At 37.2% G+C, this 21356-nt stretch overlaps 1 protein-coding gene across 3 annotated transcripts in view; it reads left to right on the forward strand.

The window, feature by feature from the left end:
• Positions 1–760: 760 nt before the first annotated feature.
• ntrk3b (neurotrophic tyrosine kinase, receptor, type 3b) overlaps positions 761–21356 on the forward strand; it is a 126039-nt gene continuing 105443 nt past the window's right edge. Inside the window, exon 1 of one of the 3 annotated variants that reach the window (XM_060884619.1) lies at positions 761–1248. In XM_060884619.1, coding sequence (XP_060740602.1) covers positions 1010–1248 — 239 coding nt within the window. In that variant the 5' untranslated portion in view covers positions 761–1009. Of the gene's footprint in view, positions 1249–16471; positions 16652–21356 lie in introns of those variants that run through there. The other 2 variants (XM_060884627.1, XM_060884637.1) reach the window with 2 other exon arrangements.

Genomic DNA, 21356 nt, shown 5'->3' on the forward strand with positions numbered 1-21356 from the left:
ATGTGAAATATATATATGCAGCAGGTGTTTATTCAACAAGATTTTTTTTGCTTTGGTTCTGATTTTAGACCCTCACGACATTAGTCGTGATCTTGATCCCAGTCTCTCTCGCTCTCTCTGCTTCCTTTCCTCTCTTTCTATTTCTCGACACGATCTCTCTCTATACCTCCTTTCCCCTGCTTCCATCTCTCTCTCTCTCTCTCTCTCTCTCTCTCCTCCCCCCTCTCCTCCCTGCATTTCTCTCACTCCCCCCTCCCCCTGCATCTCTCTCTCTTTCTCTTTCTCTCTCTTGCTCTCCCCCCTCACTCTCCTCCCTCTCACCCTCTCCCCCCCTCTCCCTCTCCCTCTCTCTCCCTCCCTCTCTCTCTCTCTCTCTCTCTCTTCCTCCCTGCCTCTCTCTCCCTCTCTCTTTCTCCCTCTCTCTCACCCCCCTCCTCTCTCTCTCCCTCCCTCTCTCTCTCTCTCTCTCTCTCTCTTTCTCCCTCTCTCACACCCCCTCCTCTCTCTCTCACTCTCTCTCTCTCTCTCTCTCTCTCTCTCTCTCTCTCTCTCTCTCTCTCTCTTTCTCCCTCTCTCTTTCTCCCTCTCTCACACCCCCTCCTCTCTCTCTCTCTCTCTCTCTCTCTCTCTCTCTCTCTCTCTCTCCCTCTCTCTTTCTCCCTCTCTCACACCCCCTCCTCTCTCTCTCTCTCTCTCTCTCTCTCTCTCTCTCACTCTGGTCGGGAGGTGGGTCTTTATGCTCTTGCTTGCTGTCAGTACTCTCAGCAACACTGCACTCCTCAGCCTCCTCCTGTCATGGACTGTGGAGAGAAAAGCCGGTGCTATTCTTTCACCTTGTCTTCATAACGGAATACTTTCTAAAAGACATTAAGGATTTTTTTCCCCCACTAGTGTTTTTCACTCATCTCATCATGTACACAGGCGCTCTTATGTAGCCCAGAACGCAATCAGACACGCCGCACATTTCTCCCTATTTTTCCCCCCGGATTCATTAACTCGGTTTTGGACCATGGATGTTGGGCTGTGTTTCGTAGTGCTTTTGAGGATTTTTCTGTTTTCCAGCGTCCTTCATGGCTGTGTGTTGTCGGTGCTCGACTGCCCGCCGGCCTGCACCTGTTCCTCCACCGATATTTACTGCAATAAATCGGACGGGGGGAATTTCTTCCCTCTGCTCGCTCTGCAGGACAGCAGCAACGGCAGCAGCGGCGGCGGAGACATCGAAGACCTGTTCAGAAACATCACCACCATGTAATTATCCCTTCCTTTGCATTCCATCGAAATTCTCATTTGCGCACAAACCATAACTAACTCCATTGGGCTTTATTACGGTTCCTCTGACTGCGCGTGCTAACTTCTCTTCCGTCCTTTTTCTGACAGGTTGGTCACTATAGCAACACATTTAGGTTGCTGCTGTGATTTACACCAGCGGTGAAATTACTTACATAAAGTAGTTTATTTCTCTTTTTATTCAGGAGGAAATTAAAAACACTTATACTTAATATTTAGTTTTAAAAAAGGTACCAGAGAAATAACACATTTAAACCGTCAGCGAGTTTTGGTCGGTTTTCGACATCATGTAGTGATGTTGAGGGGAAAATAATTAGCAACATCATTAACCATTAGCATCTAGTTAAGCAAAGGTTAAACAAAGTAACTCGGTCAAAACAATTCATTTACTATATAAACAATAAGTAGTCAAATATAAGTTAAATATAAGTGTGCTATTAGGCATTATTGAGTATTATTTTTGGGCAAGTGGGCAATAATTTAGTATTATTTTATGAATATATACTATTATGGTTGCTTGGTTAAATCACTTAGTGCTCAGCTTCTTAACTGAACAGTTTGGTACAAAAAAAAAAAACAGATTTTTTGGGTTAATAGTAAACGCTACGTGCAATTTTTTTCTCCTCACTGCGGAAAAATACTCATCTCTTCTGAGAACAAACCTGGAGTGATTTCACTGCTGAATCCCAAATGTCTGTTGCACATATAATTCAGTAGGCAGGATGCAGTAACCATTATTTCATGCCCTGCTTCATGCTCTCATACAGAGAGGTAGGGGCTATTTGTAAATCAGGTACAAAGTATTGCTAAGGGAATTATATATATTTATTCCATTTTATTCAATGTGATAATTCGGCAATTATTGCTGCTCAAAAAGTCTGGGTCAAACTGGGATTATAGGTGTTAAATTAACACTAGGCTTTTAGCCTGACCACAGCAGGCTATCCATTATCTGTGCTTTCACTTATGTATCATATCAATGTGACAAAAAATCAGTACATATTTTTACCCATCCTTAAAAAGCTTATTATTATTATTATTATTATTATTATTATTATTATTATTATTATTATTATTATTATTATTATTATGCATAACAACAAAACAAACATCTCCATATATTTTCTATTCCTATATTTTTAGTATTCAATCTGCATTAGATGAATGTAGGCATTTTCATATGTTAAAATCAGCACATTGGTATCCACACAGACAGGAATATATCTGTAGAAGTATCAAATAAAAGTTCAATCTTATCCAATGTGATAAAATTGACTAACGACACGTCTTTTGTTAGTCAGTGTCTGTTTTAATGGTAACCCATAATTCCTGTATGCTGCCTTTATACATAACGCAACAGAACCATCTGCTGAAAATGTGTGCTTTGAGATGGGTAAATTGCACTGCATTACATAATGTTCATTGTCTGTATGTAGACACTGCTTTTGTTCCAATCTGCAACAAGTCCCATATCTCCAGCAAGAGAGCAGAAAGCAGCAGTTTATGCTGCGGCTGTATTCAGGACTCTCAGCTGCAGTTCAATTTGCAGGCTGTCTTTGAGGATTGTAGGCAACATTAGAAGACGAGAAAAACAAACGTACCTAGTTTAAGACATGAGAAGTCTGAATATAGTTTTTACCAGGAATACCTGATAAGTCAGAAAAGAGCCTGTGATATTGTTGGTTTGAAATCTGGAAATCCTACAAGATTTTGCATACATTTGCAGTTCAGTGTAGTTCCACATGATAAAAATGGATCTTGAGTGTATTCTAATATGATATCTAGCTGTACCAGTCGCAAAGAAACAACTGCTATTTCTCTTTATTAGGGTTTATCCTATAGTATCTTACAAAGAAACAGGATATTTTGGTCAGTCAGCAATACCATGTAGCATAATTAAATTTTAGGTTTTTTTGCTTTGTCCTTCTTTCCAGTCTTGTAAAGGAAATAGCTTCCCAAATGGCTCCTGTTTGGACATATTGTCAACTACATATGGAATTGAAGCTATTATTTCATTCCTGAGGTAATGCACTTAAATAAGGTGCTCTGAGCCATTTGGGAACCATTTTTTAGGTATAGCCATAGTGCTTGGCTACGGTCAAAACACAGGGTGACAGGAAGCCATAATCACTGTCACAGCAGGTAGGAAAAGGTCAAATATAATTTGATGAGCTACAAACAGGTGGACTAGTAAATTCAGGAAGTAAATCTAAGTGGAAAATAAAGGAACTTGGTGAAGACTATTTTTTAACACATAACACAGTACTGTATTTGTACATCCAGTAAAGATAAAAACATTGATTTGTCATAATCATACACAGTGCAATATGTAAGCCTTGTAATGTTCACAATGCAATATATCTAAATGAACATTCATAGTAACATAAAATACACTTACCATTTATATGATTTAACAACCATATATAATTTTGTGATTGGATTATTGTAGCATTAAGGATGAAAACAGTTGTCCAACTGTTCACAAAGGCATTAATATATAATTTAATTTGAGACAAACACGGCAGACTATATACATTTTATCAAGTAATATCTAAATTGGAAGACACCAGTTGTATAAGACTTCTACAGTTTGTACAGGACAGGACCTCTCGTGTTAATGGGTAACTGGATTGAAAGAGGTCATGTGTAGAAAAGCGTAATTTTCCAATCCAACATGGTTTAGTCAAGATATAATTCTCACCAGACCAGCTTTGATTGTGATTACACATTAAGTGAATTTGGGTTGAAAATTGAGCTCTAACTATGCTGTCCAGGCTTATAAACATAATGTTAGTATAAACATGATGTTAGTGTTGTTGCTTGTTAGCCATATAATTAATCTGGGAGCTCCAGTTCTATCCACTAGAATGCCTGATTCTTTATTGTAAATTATTATTTTATTAAGTAACTAATCTATTTATTATCAAAGCCACTTCAATGTGTTTCCGACTGAGAGAGTGTCATTGGAGTTTGCTGATCATTTGGATGGCAAAATAACCTTTCAGTACAGACAATGTTTAGTGAGTTTTAAACAAACCACAGCTAAAACTTAAACCAGTGCTGTTGTCCTATGTGGGTGTCGTTCCCTGAGTGGTTTGATGAATGTCATGACAAATCACTAAAATGGCTCCTGAGTAATTTAGGCCTTTTAATATGAACATGTCAAAGGAACTTTGAAAATCTGCCTGTAATTAATCATCCTTTAATAAATGGCCACACACTTTTGGGTTAGAATTAGAGCTTGCCTGTACTTTCAACACCATGGACAGCTCCCCCATACAGAGACTATCTATCTATCTATCTATCTATCTATCTATCTATCTATCTATCTATCTATCTATCTATCTATCTATCTATCTATCTATCTATCTCTGTACAGTGCCTTACTTTACAGTACTTCATGATGAAAGTTATGTACTTGTGAACACACTTTGTTTGGACTACCGTGCTGTATTTGAGAATAAAGAGCGATGTGTTAGAATTATAGAGTCTGGCGTGTTGGCATGGCTGAGTGCAATCGTACGCAACAGCCTGCGAGTTATAAAACAATTTGTAAAACTGCAAGTATGCCACCATCCCCAGATGTCTACTTTTGCCTATTCATGTGTTAATTCATGATGCGCTTGTCTGGACATTTAAATGTGTGAAGAAATACAACTTTAAGAATTCTTCTGTTGGAAAATACATCCTTTATGATCATCTTTCAGTTCAAAATTATATCTCGTTGTTGCAGTATCATTCATTTCTGTGCTTAACACTGATTTTGGTTCTAGACACCAGCCCAAATATGGCCGCTGTCATGATCCAGATTCAAGAAGACACTTCAGTGAGAAAAGTTTTACTTTATACATTGGAAATAACAAGTGTATTTTCCTTAAATCTATTTCCCTGGACAACTTAGTAAATCCAAACGTATGGTCCACAAGCTACATACCTTTTTATTAGTTTCACTTCATATTCAACTGTAGTAATTAATGAATAATATTTGTAACTAGAATGGTTAAATTATTTTATGAAGTCTTATTTATTTATTTATTTATCACTTTAAACAATGCACATTATCACAAAGCAGCATTAGAGAAACCCATGTCAATTAAGTATTTTCAGCTCAGACCTTAAGTGTTTAATCACGTATTCAATTTAGGAGACAAGCCCAGTCAAACTCAAAAAGAAAGTCAGACCCAAGTTCAGTAATTACTTCTCCTGCTACTGTCTGTAGAAGTAAAAGTTTGTTCAAGTCGATCCTTGTGTTAGCTTGCTAACTAGGTCAGGGCTGCCATCTGAGAATTAGGAGGAGCATTGGGCTCAACTCCCCAGTAAGCCAAGCTGCAGCAAAACTGCCTGTACATGTGACCCCGCTTATCCCCTGCACTATCTCTCTCTCTCTCTCTCTCTCTCTCTCTCTCTCTCTCTCTATCTCTCTCTCTCTCTCACACACACACACACACACACACACAAACACACACACATCTGCAGAGTGCTGGTAGAAGTTGCCTTCATGAACCCAGCCTTGAAGCATTTTCAGTTATAATGGCCGAAGTAACAGCGTGGCTGGTGGAAGCTGCTCCTACGTCAGTATGAAAGACCTTCTATGAGCCATCTGCAGAGGCTCCACTTTTACTCAGGAATATAAATGAAGAACCTTCTTAGGCAACAATCAAAAGACACATTGATAACCTGTGTGGAGGGGAAGCAACCACAATCTGAGAGGGAAGGGATTATGGTCAGAGAATGAGGCCGGAGGTTTTGAAGTAATAAAACTGTGTGTCAAATGACTGTCATTATATACATGCAGTGGATATACACACCACTGTATTTGTGAACTAAAAAAATGAAATCAAGCCAAATCTTGTCAGATTATTTTGTTTCTACCAGATGAAAAACACATAGAAACATTTCAGTGTGGGAAAAATGAAAAGTAAAATATATTACAATAATATGGTTGCATAGCTGTGCACACTCCACATAATGGAGCATGTGGGTATGTTTAGAAATAAATACACATTCACATTCATTTTCATTATCTGCAAAGATCTTACAAATCATGTACGGGATGTACAAAAGTCATCAATTAGGAGAAGGGAATTTCCCAAACATTATATGTACTAAAAACACACTGACTGCCATCATAAAGAAGTGAAGACAGTGGGGCACCACTGTGACAAAATTGACAAAAAGAATACAGTATATAGAAACCTATATCTGGGACCTCTTGCATGTGACTGTAATATCTAATAATCTTCAGATATTTGGGCTAAGGTGTAGGATCACTAAACAGAAGCTAAGTCTCATAGAAAAAAATTCCAAGAACCAAAACCATCTGGTTGAACTTCTCACTCACTCATTCATCTTCTACCACTTATCCAAACTACCTCGGGTCACGGGGAGCCTGTGCCTATCTCAGGCGTCATCGGGTATCAAGGCAGGATACACCCTGGACGGAGTGCCAACCCATCGCAGGGCACACACACACTCTCATTCACTCATCACACACTACGGACAATTTTCCAGAGATGCCAATCAACCTACCATGCATGTCTTTGGACCGGGGAGGAAACCGGAGTACCCGGAGGAAACCCCCGGGGCACGGGGAGAACATGCAAACTCCACACACACCAGGCAGAGGCGGGAATCAAACCCCCAACTCTGGAGGTGTGAGGCAAACGTGCTAACCACTAAGCCACCGTGCCCCCTCTGGTAGAACTTTTTGGTCATAATTCTAAAAGTTTGTTGCTGAAGCTTCTTATTTTCAGCTGGGCTTAGTCAAGAAGAAGGAATCTTGAAAAGCTCCAAATACCAGACTATTTTGCCATAAAACGTCTCTGCAGGTCTCTATTAGACAGCTAAGATTAGAAATTTCACCTAATGACCCCAAGCACAAATCCAAGTCTACAAAGGAATGACTTCAGAAGAAGAGGATCATTGTTTTGGAATGGCCTAGTCTAAATTCTATTGAAAACCTGTGGAATGACTTGAAAGAAGGCTGGGGTATCAGGAGATCCCTTTGCAATTTGATTGGTCTGGATCAAGGAAGAGTGAAATAAAATTACTGAAGCAGTATATGCTGTTGGTAGACTCTTAACGAAAAAAAAAAAAAACGGAATGCTGTATTACAAGTAAAAGGTGCTTTAACAAAGAACTGGTGAGGAGAGATTCACACAAATACAATCTGCTTGTTGTAATTTGTTATTTTCATTTTTATTTTGGTTTATATCACTATTAAGGGTATCCACTGTACTGTTCAGTACAAGAGAATGCTTTCATTGCATATCTCTTCGAATAATGGATAAGAAAATGAGCTTGAATCAGGGCACAAGGCAGTGGACACCCTGGACAGGGTGCCAAACCATCGCTGGATACAATCACACATAATCCACTCACACACTATAGACAACTTAGATATGACAATAAACTGAAAATGTATTCCTTTGGACTGAGGGAGAAAACCAGAGTAACTAGAGGAAACCCTCTGTCATGACTCCACCTGCACTTCCCCCTCCTTTCCACCAGAGAGAACCCTCACCGTAATATTGATCTATTTCTCGCAGGAAACTTCCGATTTAGTGGCCATTTTAACCACATTCATGCCACATGTTGGTGCAAAGTATTGTAATGATCTGCTTACCAAGTCTTTCATTTCCATTGTTGATTTTTCTGTGTATTGATTATTGCTATTTTATTTCCTGTTTCTTATCTGTATGGATTTGCAATTTGGATTTGTTTACCATGTGGACTGTCTTTAGTGTTTTGGACATTTCTGCCCGTTTCTCGATTTTGCCTCAGCCTGTTGTTTGGATTTGTTTGTTTGCCTTTTGTAATGAAGTCCACATATGGATTCCACTTCTGTTGCCTCTGGCCAATCCTTCTAAGCTCGCAGCACAGGGCAGATTCAGGATTCAAACTCCAATCCATGCCCCCCAAATTTTAAAACATTGCCCAAAATACTATTAATTCATCATGTTGTTTCGTTCTAGTCAGGTTTCATTTGATTCTTCTTATAGCAACATTTAAGAATAAACTATAGATGGTCTAGTGTGTTATGTAACGGTATTATGTGCGGTATTTACCCTGAGCATACTTTATCTCAGAAGAACTGTTGCCACCAAAAAATGCTGCCTATCTAAGCAACCCTTACCCAATATTATAACGTGTTGATGTTAGCAATATCTTCAGGAAGTAAATCTCTACAGGTAGCATAAGTGATATATTGTGGACTACAAATAGGTGTGATGGGACACTTTTTAATTATGAAAATTTGTTTGGTTTGCCTTGACATTTCTAAGCTCCAAAGTAATAATCACTTGGTGAGGGTTATTGTAAGACTAGGTGGGTGTACAAAAAAATCACAAGCTGTCAGTGTACAGGAAAACACATTAATTTGTTCCAAATGAATTTGAAAAATGTTACATAAGCCGAGCAGCTTTTATTTTTAACCACAGAGTGTTAAGTCCCTGCAATATACATGGCAATATACAATGTCCTCTAATAACTACATTTTCAGTATTTATTTGGCATAAACATATAGTTATAATGGTTAACATAGATTTTCTCTTAGTCATAACAAAAAAAGGTGAGATGATGGACCCATTTGGAAAAATGATCATATTGTCATGTTACATGCAGTCTTTTACACGAACAGATATGAAATGGGAGATGCATTCCCTATTCTTGCTTACCGTCTAGACAGTTTGGTCAGCAAGGTCAACACATATGCCCCCCCACCAGATGTTTGCAGTGTCATACCTGCTTCACTAATTGCTCACCGAGTAAAAGAACAGTATATTGACTTTGCAGGGTAAGGGTCATCACATGAGATCAGTGGTGTAGAGGTACCATATGTTGCATAGCACAAGTAGGCAAGATAGATTAAAGGGGTCATTTTTTACCTTGTCTGAGAATGTTTTCAGCCCCTGAAACTGAACTCTTCCTTAAAAAAGCACTTTAAAACACTTGTGGTTTATGTAGTTTGAACAGAGTTAAGGGGACAATCAGTTAGGGTGCAACTGGAATTCACTGAATTAGCAGCTAAATATTATAGATGCCTCTTTAAATATAGGCCCTGTTTCAAATATACTGGAAGTTCTTATGGCTTGTTGTGTGCTAATGATTTGTAGGTTGTACTGAAATACTAAGACTGTTCATGAGCCATTGAGATGTCTTTCCCAGAAACCATTGAACATGAAGCAGGATCATGATTTAACAAATGGTACTTAAATATAACTACATTTTTTTATAGAGATCGGACAGCTTGATATGTTCTTCCTTTGTCCATGTCTGTTTTCTTTGGACAACAGACATGGACAAAGGAAGAACATATCAAGCTGTCCGATCTCTATAAAAAAATGTAGTTATATTTAAGTACCATTTGTTAGTAATTCAAAGCTCAGGTTTTGCTTACTATATGAGGTTAAAAAAGAGGTGTCAATAGTAGTGTCTATGTCTTTTTTAAGGAGATCAGTGTATATACTTTGTGGCTGCTGAATTCATGGTTGATTTCAAAAAGCTCTTTGGCGCTGTCTTCCAGATTACAGGCGCATAATGATGTCCTGGCCATGTTGCACTACCTCTATAGTCACATACTGGGTTTCTAAAGAACAGAGTGTTGCAACATTGGCACTGATAGCATGTAACAGCATGCACAACGCAGCATGCACTCGCAATTAGCAGTAACAGCGTGTTGCATGAGCAGCACCCTTTAGTATCGATTTTTTTGTCGTCTTGCTGTTCTGAGTAATTCTGCTAATGCAAGAAGAGTAGGCAGTGAAGGGGAATAGCTATTTGCTGGCTTTTGACAATTAAAATGGAAATAAGTGTGCAAAACATCTGATAAAAAGGTCACATCATGAAATAATCATCACTTAATTGTTTATGCATGTAGTGAAAGAGGAGCCTGGAAAGAGAGATAGAGCAAGAACATCCATTTCACACTAAAGCTTTTCTCTCTGGGCTTTTTTTTTTCGGTTGAAATGATCAGAAACTATTTGTATATGATTATCTCACATCTAATCAACAATATGCTGTAAATGAGAACCATGAGGGTTTTTTTTTTACTTTATAGTGTGTGTGTGAGTTGTTTTTTTTTAAATCACAATGGGAAAATAAAGCTTTTTATTTATTTTTGCTTTGCCTAGACCACAACTAAAAAGGCAAGATTTTTTTTTTTTTTTTATAAAAATAGAAATTCTGAACAAAAAATATTAAATGCTGACTATAGGTTATAAAGCTATAGAATTCTGTTTCATGATTTAAAAAAAAATCTATTTTGTTTGATTTTGCTTGTTTTATCAACCAAAATGTAGCATCTGGAAAATCCAGCTGATATTTCCAGCTGCTATGTCATCCTAATTTAGCGTCACTCTCATGCTGTTTTTAAAAAGCATGTAATTTTAATCTAGCTACACAGTAATTGCTTGAAAACCAATTAGGATCGGTGAAGACTGTTCATTAGTTTTGGCCCCAAAATGAATCAGAAATGAACAACAAGCAGAAATATGAGATTTTTCAAAATAATATGTATTGTTTTAAAGCCAAATGGCATAGTTATGTATAATAGAATTAAATAAAGCATTTCTATTACAGATGTGTGGTCCTGCATCATTTTTGTGAGCCAATGCAGCCCCCTTTCAAGTGAAAATTTTTCCCCACCATAAAATATTGAACTCCTCCAATCCATGAACAAAATTCCTTTGATCTTCTTTTTCTAGGTCATGTAAAAGACAAGTGTGACGTACATTCCTTATGCCAAAACATTTCTAATTAGGTTCAATTTAATTAATATTTTCTCTAATTTGTGCTAACACTGCTGGCAACACATAATTTAAAAAAAAACCAAACAAAAAAACCAAACAAAATCACTAATCACTCAAGGGCTGTAATTTAAAAAATGCAGTCGATAGTCTATTATGAAACGCTCCCTGAGAGGGCTGAGCACCTTCCTCCTCTTCCTCCTCCTACTCCTCCTCCTTCTGGGGAAGTGTGTTCTTGCATGAATCGACTAAAGTAGCGGCCCACACTGTGCATGTGTGTAGGCGCTGAGACCATGAAATGAAATGTCAGACCATTTGGAGTAGAATAGCTTTAGTAGAGCTTGACAGTGATAATAGCATTAAAAATAAATAATAAAAAGTTTTGATTTATATTAGACATGCTTAAACAGATTTCCCTTCTTAACATGATAGATGGAAAGTAATGTTTTGCTTCTTTTCATGTACAAAGATGAATGTACAGTATTATTTTCAAGTGTAGTATACAGGACTAAGGGATAACTGAATAATAGTTAGATTTTGCAGATTTAATGCTCGCCTTTAATTTCAATTTTAGGAAAGTGAATGTTCAACCTCTTAGACCGATTCTTAAAGTCGTCACATACATCATTTTTATAATCACAATGGTAAACTGATGAGTGTGAAACAGCTGCACTACTTGATCAAAATACCATCTTAATATTTCTCACAGATGATATAAATATGCTAATCCATTATTGCCTTTACTCCAATCCTAGGTACTCAGGTGCTCCTGCAGTGTACAGAGAACTCTCTTCAACCTTTCATTTATTTCCCCCAGGCAAGCTTTTTGCTAGCTAGATAAGCCAGGCTGTTTTTTCCACACATATTTGAATGTCACTGCATATGTGAATACAATTTTTTTAGTGTTTGTTTATAGACCTTGAGCTTCAACATTCAAACAGAGGCCATGTTAAAATGAATAAAATTGATGTGGGGCACTTTTTCACCTATTAGTCCCTGTTCTATATCAAAATGCAGTTGGTATTGGACTGGAAACATACACATAAAGATAACTTTTAGTCATTGCTCAATTCCTTCCTTGCAGTCAGGGTTAAATCAGTGTTCACTCTGCAAATGATCTGCACAATACTACATAAATCTACTAGTACGATATAGTGCTGTTATTGATAAATGCAATGCCACTGTACACATGTGCTGTAGATGGATATAGAATACTTTTAAGTATTTAAGAAGCTTAGTAACTAACAATAAAAAAACTACCACTCCAAAGATCCCCTTTTTTCTGGAAAATTGTACTCATCTCAGGATGGTTGTTGTTGGATTTGACTTGAGTGTGATAGATGTCTACCAAGAAGATAAATGCCTCAGGGTTCAGGGTTTTCTTTGAAGGCTGAGAAGGTTAGGCTTCTATGTTAGTCTTCTTCATCTCCTGCTATAGATTCCAGATTTCTCTAACATCCCCAAGCCAACCATAAGATATAATCTCTCCAGCAGGGCATTGGTCTTCCCCTGGGGTCTCCACCTAGTCCATCTGTACAGCTGATGCAATGCCAACAGGAGAAATCCAGGAGGCAAAGTGCCCGAACCATCTGAACTTGCTCTTCTCAATTCAGAGGAGCATCAGTTCTACTCTACATTGAGTGAACTTTACAGTCTCTAATAATAAAGACAGCCCTGGATAATACTTTAGTACACAGGCTACAATTATAAGGTTGCATGACCTATATCAGGGTTTCTCTAAAACTGATATAAAGCCTACACAGGCATTTTAATATAAGCTTTTCCCAAGCTGTCATAAACGCTGCTTTTATGTTATCACTTAACAACATTCTGATGTGCTTTGGATTGTCATGACAGCTGACTTGGTACTATGATGTATTTGAAGAAATAGACATAACTCTGTCATTATGGTGTCATGGTTTTGTCATCTGTTAAAACAATAATATTAACTGTTAAAGAACACTGAGGGATAAAGTCAGTTGTCATGATGTCCTTAATTAGGGGAGAAAATATCACAATGGCTCATGAGCAGTCATAGTATTTCAATGGCAACCTTCTAATCATTAGCACACAGAAAGCCATAACAGAACCGTATGTCAGGTTATTTCAACTTGACCTAAAAATGAACAAAATGTATCTTTATGATAGTGGATTTCTGTTGGAATAAGATTTTATACTTGTTTCTATGTTGTCAGGAAAGAAATATGTAGGTGTCATGTAGCCCTATGTGCACTATATAAACACCTCTAAGGATCATTTAGCAAGGTCACATTTGTGTAATGCCAACTGCTTCCTGTTGGCTTCCCTTTGTTGTTAACAACATTTTCAGGTGGGCCTTTAATGGACCTTGTTTAAAGTCAGAAGGTGTATATAATGAATGCTGTCCTCCCACCATTAGTACCAGAGGCTACAAGATTTCTCTCAGCCACATGTGTTTAAGCATTTCCTCCATCACATTGCATATCAGCTTGCGAAGTAGTCACTGGTGCACAAATGATGAGCCACTGCATGTTTGCATAAGGCTTCCAGATGGGAAGCGCTTTAACCACACTCTACTCTCTAACCCTTCACAGATTTGCATGCTATATAGATTTTTTGGACTTGCGCCAGTGCAATGTGACCATTTATTTAATCAAAAACTTCCAACGCAGCACATGAAAATGCACAGCACAACAGAAGGACGGGTTACAGGGCTGAATATGATTGTTTGTCATGTACAAAAACACTGTACACAGCTTGTCTTCTTTATTTGCTGTGAGGAGACAAAATAGGTTTTATGCTCCATAGATTTAATCACAGGCATGGATTCTGTTGAAAAATTTGAGAGATTGAAGTTTTACTGTTACTAATACTTGTACACAACAGTGATGTGTGGTTCTGATATTGAATACCAGAAACTATTACAAATCCATTATGTGCTTTAAGTCCCTAATAATGTAATGTCTCTGCTGAACAAGCACAAAGGTTCTTATTGACACGATACTTCTAGTATTGTTGTTTGTCCCTTTGTGCAATTTCATATTTTGACTCTGACAGTGTTTGCTTTTCTGTATTTTAGTTAGCATAATTACCTAGCATAAAGACTGCTTCTTATAGGATGTGCAAATCTATAATCTCATTTTTACTTTTGACCATTGGTGGCGCTGTTTTGCTCCTTAAAATGTCAAATAATCTACTGTGCACCATCTGTAAATAGCTAATAAACCAAATTAGGTTTGTTTTTATCTATTGTTTTACCTTTCAACAAAAAGATGGCTTTGTCTTGCTGGCTCATTTATTTTGGATTGTCCACGGATACACACTGCTTTAGCAACCCATGATAAAGATTCTTTTATAAGCCGGTCTTATACATTCATGGACCCACTTGACCATAATAGCAATTATAATTTGTCATAGATAAGCAGGCCTAATAGAGTGTAATTTATTCCTTTGAAAACTGATGTGCCTTGCAGACATCTCTTGTTTACACTGCAAAAATCTGGAATCTGCTGATCTGCACTCTAAAGTCAAGGCCAGGCGAGCCCAGCATTATAGAGAGAGCACTATACGACATGAGATCAAAAGGGATTTTTGCCATGAACGCTGTTTGTAAATGTTGACAGGACTCCACTAGCTAACAAGTGCTTGGGAAGTCAAACAAATTTCTCGCTGACTCTTGCAACTGGAATTATTTAACCTTTAAGCAGTTGCTGATGTCATTTCCAAGCTGGATATAACTCTCTAATAATAATTCTTTGGACCAATTAATTGGCATTACACTGATAAAGGTTGGATGACTTTCAAAGGTAGGATATAACAAAGTACAATTACTTTGTTACTGAATTTAAGTTTGGTTTAGTCTGTACATTAATTAAGTAATACTGTACCTATCACTGTAATCTGCTGCTATGTGCACTTTTTACTTATTAAGACAGTTTTCATTGTGGCAGATAGCTCTTGGGATTCAGTGTTATTATCATACTAGCTAACGTTTGAGAGATCAGGAATAAAGCCTTTGCTAATGTTTTCCTATGCTCTTTGCTTCCTTAAAACAATGCACTAATTTGCCATCAGTAACTAAAATCAGTGCAGACTTTTTTATTTTGTCAATTTGTCATACTTTTAGTTTCATGCTTTAATTTAATTTAAGTTATACTTCAACTTTTACCAGTGGAGTAATTACCCTTTTATTTCAGTCAGGAATTTTGGTATTTCACCACTTCAGGTGCCTCCATAGATGATTTGAAACCTGATATTTAATTTACCTGCAAGAGCAGGTTTCGAAACAGATGCTCATCTCTCCTTCTGGCATGGGATGTCATATAAACTCATTTTTTAGTTTGGACATAAGGTGGGCGCAGGAAGAGGAGAAAAGTACAATGCAGAATGCAGATACAGTTCAGGATGGTTTTCTGTGTGCCGATGTTTAAAGTGCCAATCCAAGTCTTGCTCACAAGAACAGCAGGGATGCTTAAGTATATTCTTCACACTGCTGATTACTGATACATGAGGGGAAAAAAAGAGAGAATCTGCCCCTCCAAGAGCTTGAATGTGCAAGGTAAAATGCCTGCATATGTTGGCTTTGATGACCACTCCAGCAGCAGTTTGGATCACGAATACGTCATGCAGGGAAAAGCTCTTTCCAAAGAGCACAGTGAGGCCCAGTGGTCATCCGTTATGCTCTTTGTGCTCTGGAAGGCTTTCCTGTTTACATGAATAAGTCATTGTCTCTAGGCATAATCACATCTTGGTCATTACTCTCTCTGGGAGTCTTGGGGGTTTAGTCTGTGGGTGCTGGGCCACATCATACTCAACATGAATTTACACAGTAATAGCCTTTCTTTATTTTAAAAATAATAAGGGGAATAAAGTTGTGAATGCATTTGTTCTTGCATGTAATGCATGTTGCTCTTAGAGTGAGAAGACCATAGATTAGCAGCATACAGCTAATAAATGAAGTAAAAGTTTTAATTTTAGCTCAGATTTCCACGGATGTGATTCTGTGATATGGTACGTCCTGAATTGGGATGACACCATACATGATAGAACTGTCAGCAAAGATATATTACCCATTACTCAAAACACAGGCATAGAAAATTTCAAAGCAAGTTTTCATTATCGGGTTGCAATTTGGTGTGACATCACATAGTTTGAATAAATTTAAAGTTAAATGGCAGTAACATCCTGCCGATGAAGTTATGCAGGCTTGTCTTAAAAACATTTGTATATATAACGGACGTGATAAGCTCAAAATAATGTAAACGTTCAGACTGAGGCTGGTACACCCACAGACTGAGGCAGTAATGGCGAGATATCGTTATTGCTGGAGTTGTTGACTTATTCATGTAAACATGAAAGCTTTCCAGAGTACAAAGAGCATAACAGGTGACCTCTGGGTCTCACTATGGTCTCTGGAAAGAGCTTTTTTTGGCATGAAGTATTCACAAACCAACATCCATTTTCTTGAACAGTCAGGAAATCAAAGTGTAGGTGTTCCAGATGGGACAACAGATTTGGACAGACAATCAGCATAGGTGTCAGACTTCAGTCCAGGAGGGTCACAACACTGCAAGCTTGAAGTAGAACTTGTGGCCATCTTTGGAAATGATTCTTACTTGAGAACTGAGTTCTCAAATGTAGTAAGTACACTTACACTTAGGTTTTCTATGCTAGCCTGGTAATTGAGCTTAGACTAGCCATCTAACTGTCATCAGTGTTAAAGATTATAAAGATTCTTGACTAACTTGCTGGCTTACAAAAGCTGTGAAAATACCTGCACACACAGTACTGTGAAAGAGAAAGGAAAATGACAGATAGAGTTTTTCTACAGATCTTTTCTTTCTGCAGGTAAAATCCCTGACTATCAGAAATGTGGTCCATTACCCAATAAATTATAAAACGTTCTCTCTAACTGTGAATGTTTTGGAGGATAAAAATTGTTTGGAAATATATTTTTTCTTTTCTACTGACTGGCTAAAGAAATTAAATAGTTCCAAAGTTTTGACTGAGAAAAGGGTAAAAATCAAGTGTCCAGGCTGACAATAATTTTTTTTTGATTATGTTATAAATAATTAAAATAATTAAATTATAAAAATATGACAAATTGACAAATGTTCTAAAGCTCAAAGTATAATGGAAATGTATGGCCTTTGGTTGATGGTTGACCAAATGGTTGACAGGCCATTCACTATTGTTGAGGATGTTAATTTTCGCAGTCTAATAGAGCATATTGTGCTCTGTAGCTGTTTCAGCCAAGGTAAGTTGTTTAGGTGATTATTTTATGGCATTGCCTACAGTATGATGAAAATGCATTTTTGTGAGCCAGTTAAGCAAATTAGTAGCACACAACACAATAATTTTAGAAAAAAATATTTATGTTAAATTTATTAGCTCAATTTGTCTGAACGTTTTGGCAATCATTTCTGTAAATAAAATAAAAATAAAATCAGATTTTATTCAGAGCATGCAAAAGTAAAAAAAAAAAAAAAAAAAAAAGCCCAGAGTATCCTGTGATTCATTTTCAACAAGAAATCACTTCTTTAGAGCTCTTACATACTGAAAGCTATACTCAAGAGCATTTCTGAATAGACAGCAACTTCCAATATATGAACTTTTGCCAAAGCATCCCTTCATGACCCGGCCTTCTCTGATTTCCCTATAAAGTCTCAGTGACAGGGCCACAATTCCAAATATAATTCAGTTCATCAGCTAATTACTGAGAGCTGAATTTACTCTGTCTAAAAGAGGCAGATCACAAATCTCTGTAGAGCTGTGGCACTGTTGGATCTGAGATTAACACTCCTGGGCTACAGTTAGCTATTTCTGGCAGAAGTGTCATCACAACTCATATCTCTGCATATCATATATTTACCATGTGTTTACTTAGGCTCATAGGACAAATGACTAAAATAAGCATTTCATAGCAAATTCGGTGCAGAGGCAGGCAGTGAAGGTGTTGTGTTCGCTTTGTTTTATTCTGGCTGCAGGTGCTAATTTGACAAATAAAATACATTACCTTGATCCCGTTTGCAACCACAGTGCATAAGAAACTGCATTACTATGCTGGAGGAATTCGATTCGTTTCTTCTGAGCTTTAGTTTCAAATAAAAAAAATTTGAATTCCTGTAGATAGAGCCTTTAATCCATTAGCTTTTTGCTCAGTAGCTCACTACTCAATTGACTCACTCCTACTACTTCAACCTCATCACCACCATTTTGAATGATGCATTTAATCTCCAAGTACATGCTCTCCTGTGTGGTGTCCATTACTATGTATGGTAGAAATGGATTGCCGTTCTTAATACGTAGGATACACAATACACCGCCACAATACACACAACATGAAGTGTGATTGCACCAGTTTACCACCCACAGCAAACCTAGTTATTCATACCTAGTGCTATTATTGTAATGAAACAGTAAATAGGAGTCAGAGTACAGAGTACAGAGTAAAGGAAACTGTGCTTTACGAAACAAGGAGTTACATTTCAGAGCCACAATCATAGCAGGGATATGGACCCAAGTTGGACAAAGGTAATTGATAATTGATTTGGATGACGTATCTTTGATTTAATTGAAATATTGAATTACAATGCCATCAACATGTGTAGATGAGTTCACATATGAAAGTCTTTCTGAACAGACATCAAAGTCTGCTTTAGATTTGATGGAACTGAACTAACTTTGTTACACTATTTCTTTCTCTATAGCCAACTAGAGGAAATTGTGAATGACTACAATGCTTTTAGATGACAGTCTCACCTTCACGGATTACACAGAAAGCATTTGTATGAAGGCCAGCCAGAGGTTGATTTAATTAGAAAGCTTAAAGTTTCGATGTGAAAAAATATTTGTGGAAAGTGTTTTCTTTATTATTATACCCAGGTTTTAGAATTTAAATATAAAAAAAAAGACTCACTTATCTAGAAAGGATTATAGGCCACGAACAAAAGCAGTATGGTTTGATGTTCAAGGCTTGTACATAGTGCAAGACCCAAGACACCGTTGTCACTCTGAATTTGATCTCACCCTGAATTGTAGCCCTCACCTAGGTGATGTTTTGGCTGCTGATATTTGATACAGAAAAAAACCCCAAAACATTTCCTTTGATCATAATGCTATTAAACTCTGTTCTTTTCATGTTTTGTCTGACTGCATGTTGTGTGGTTTTCCACAGTCAGACCAAACATAAATTTCCAACACACTGTAACTGAACAATGGTTGTCTCTGAAATAGCTGGCTTGATGCTTGCTGCCTTTACTATCTCATCAGTCACTGGCCTAGAAGGAAGCCTTTGTGAATTGTAAAGGTACTTGTTTGTAAAGGAAATGTTTAAAACATGCTTTGAAGGCAGTGGTGCATCACAACATTGCTAGGATACTGATTTAGGCTAATACATTACCATCACAGGGATAATCAAACAGTAATTAATATCTAACATTAATTCATAACCAATTACATCTTAATTGGTTCACAAACATAATGCTCACATGGTAATGCCTTGAATGCGTTCTGTGGGCAGCTTTTTGGACATACCCTGTAAAGTTGCTCTTCTATTCTCATTCATTTATTATTCATCTTCAGTAAACCATTTATCTTGGTCAGGGTCATGGTGAATCCTGAGATCACATGGCGCAAGGTGGGCATTCACTTTGAAGTTTATGCCGGTCCAGTGCAGCGCAGATTCACCCACTAATTTACTGCATAAATTTGTTAGGTTGAAGGAACCTGAAGAACCTGGAGGAAAATGGCAAAACATGAGAAACACAACACAAACATTAAACCAAGCACAGGCTCAAACAGGAACTCTGGAGCCATGATGCTGCCATTAATTCTATTCTGTATGCTGATACAATGCCTATCTTTGGAAAGATGTTAGTGGAGAAAGCACTTAGCTATGATTGATTTGTCTGCCAAAAGCATTGTAATACAGCAGCCATGCTGCAAGACTTTATTTAATAATTATTTCTTGTCTAATTTGATTCTACCAACATAGCTGAAAGAGAAGACTTTCTGTAAAAAGGTTACAATGAAATTCCTAAGGTAGTTTAAGCCATGTGTCTTTAGTATTCATGAATTTCCAGTAATGTATATATCGAGTTGATAACCCAAGTTAGATTTAACATAGCATTTTTAATTAAAGATATTAGCAAAAAGATGATATTTGATTTGCTGTTCTAAAGCAGCAAATTACATGAACGCTTATCACAGATTAAATCTCTTCAAACCACCACAATGTGACAAAGCAGTGAGCAGGAACCAAGAATTGAATTTCTGGTGTTATTTCTGCTGGAAACGCAAACAGTAGGATCTCTTCTTATAACCATGAGCCAAAATTTAAAATAATACCAAAAAACAGCATGCAGAGCTTACAGGATACACAAGAAAACACTAAATTGGTATGGTTCAGTGGTTCGCTGTTTCTTAACATACAGATACTCGTATGTGGATGTGATCAGAAATGTGAAAAATCATGAGAAATTCTACCATGCTAACACTAAAACTAGATAAAATCTAATGTTTTGATAGTTAGATCAGTCACTGTTGTTGGAACAGAAGGTTTGTCTGGCAATGCTCAACAGGGAGAGCTGAAATTAATGTGAAGCTGATCAGATTTGTTTAATGGGATACTTTCCCAAATTCATGTATGATTATGAGATTTCTTTATAAGGTGTTATAAGGATTTATTATCAAAATATCTAAACCATAATGCACTGTTTAAATGTCATATCCATAAATATAAGAAACGTAGATGTATAAGTATAGCACATCAAAGTGCTACCATCTTGTCATGGCTGATTTTACAGATTGTCCACGTTGAGTTACACTGAAACTTTTAATAACATTAAGCAGCAGCTGAAAGTACGAATCGTTAACACTTCAAAGCAAGGGAACAAAAGATTACCTTTCACCAGCTTATTAGCGTTTAATACTGGTTCTTTTAAATTGAAACTCAGATCTTCACTACCATTATTTGGTGGATCATGTGATAACCTTTAGTTATTAGGTTTCATAATCTTGTAATTACTAAGAACTGTCCTAAGCTCTATTAGGCTATTATTATATGTAGTAGAATTAGTGTCACTGTGTGATAAAAAAAAAAAACTGTCTCAGGACAGGTGTTAGTTTGTCATAACCTACATCTCACTACAACTCAAAGTTTTCAATAATCAATTATTGTCATTGCATGTTTATTTTCCATTTACGTCCCCTGCAATATGCAAAATGTATGACGTCCAAACAGAAGCACACAAAAAATACACATAAAGTGAATTACAGCACATCACGGTGTTGCTGCATGTCTCAGTGGACTTGCACTGGCTTATGGGTAATTCTCACCCCTGT

This window comes from Tachysurus vachellii, chromosome 1, assembly GCF_030014155.1.
Source record: "Tachysurus vachellii isolate PV-2020 chromosome 1, HZAU_Pvac_v1, whole genome shotgun sequence".
In the NCBI taxonomy this organism is placed as follows: domain Eukaryota; kingdom Metazoa; phylum Chordata; class Actinopteri; order Siluriformes; family Bagridae; genus Tachysurus; species Tachysurus vachellii.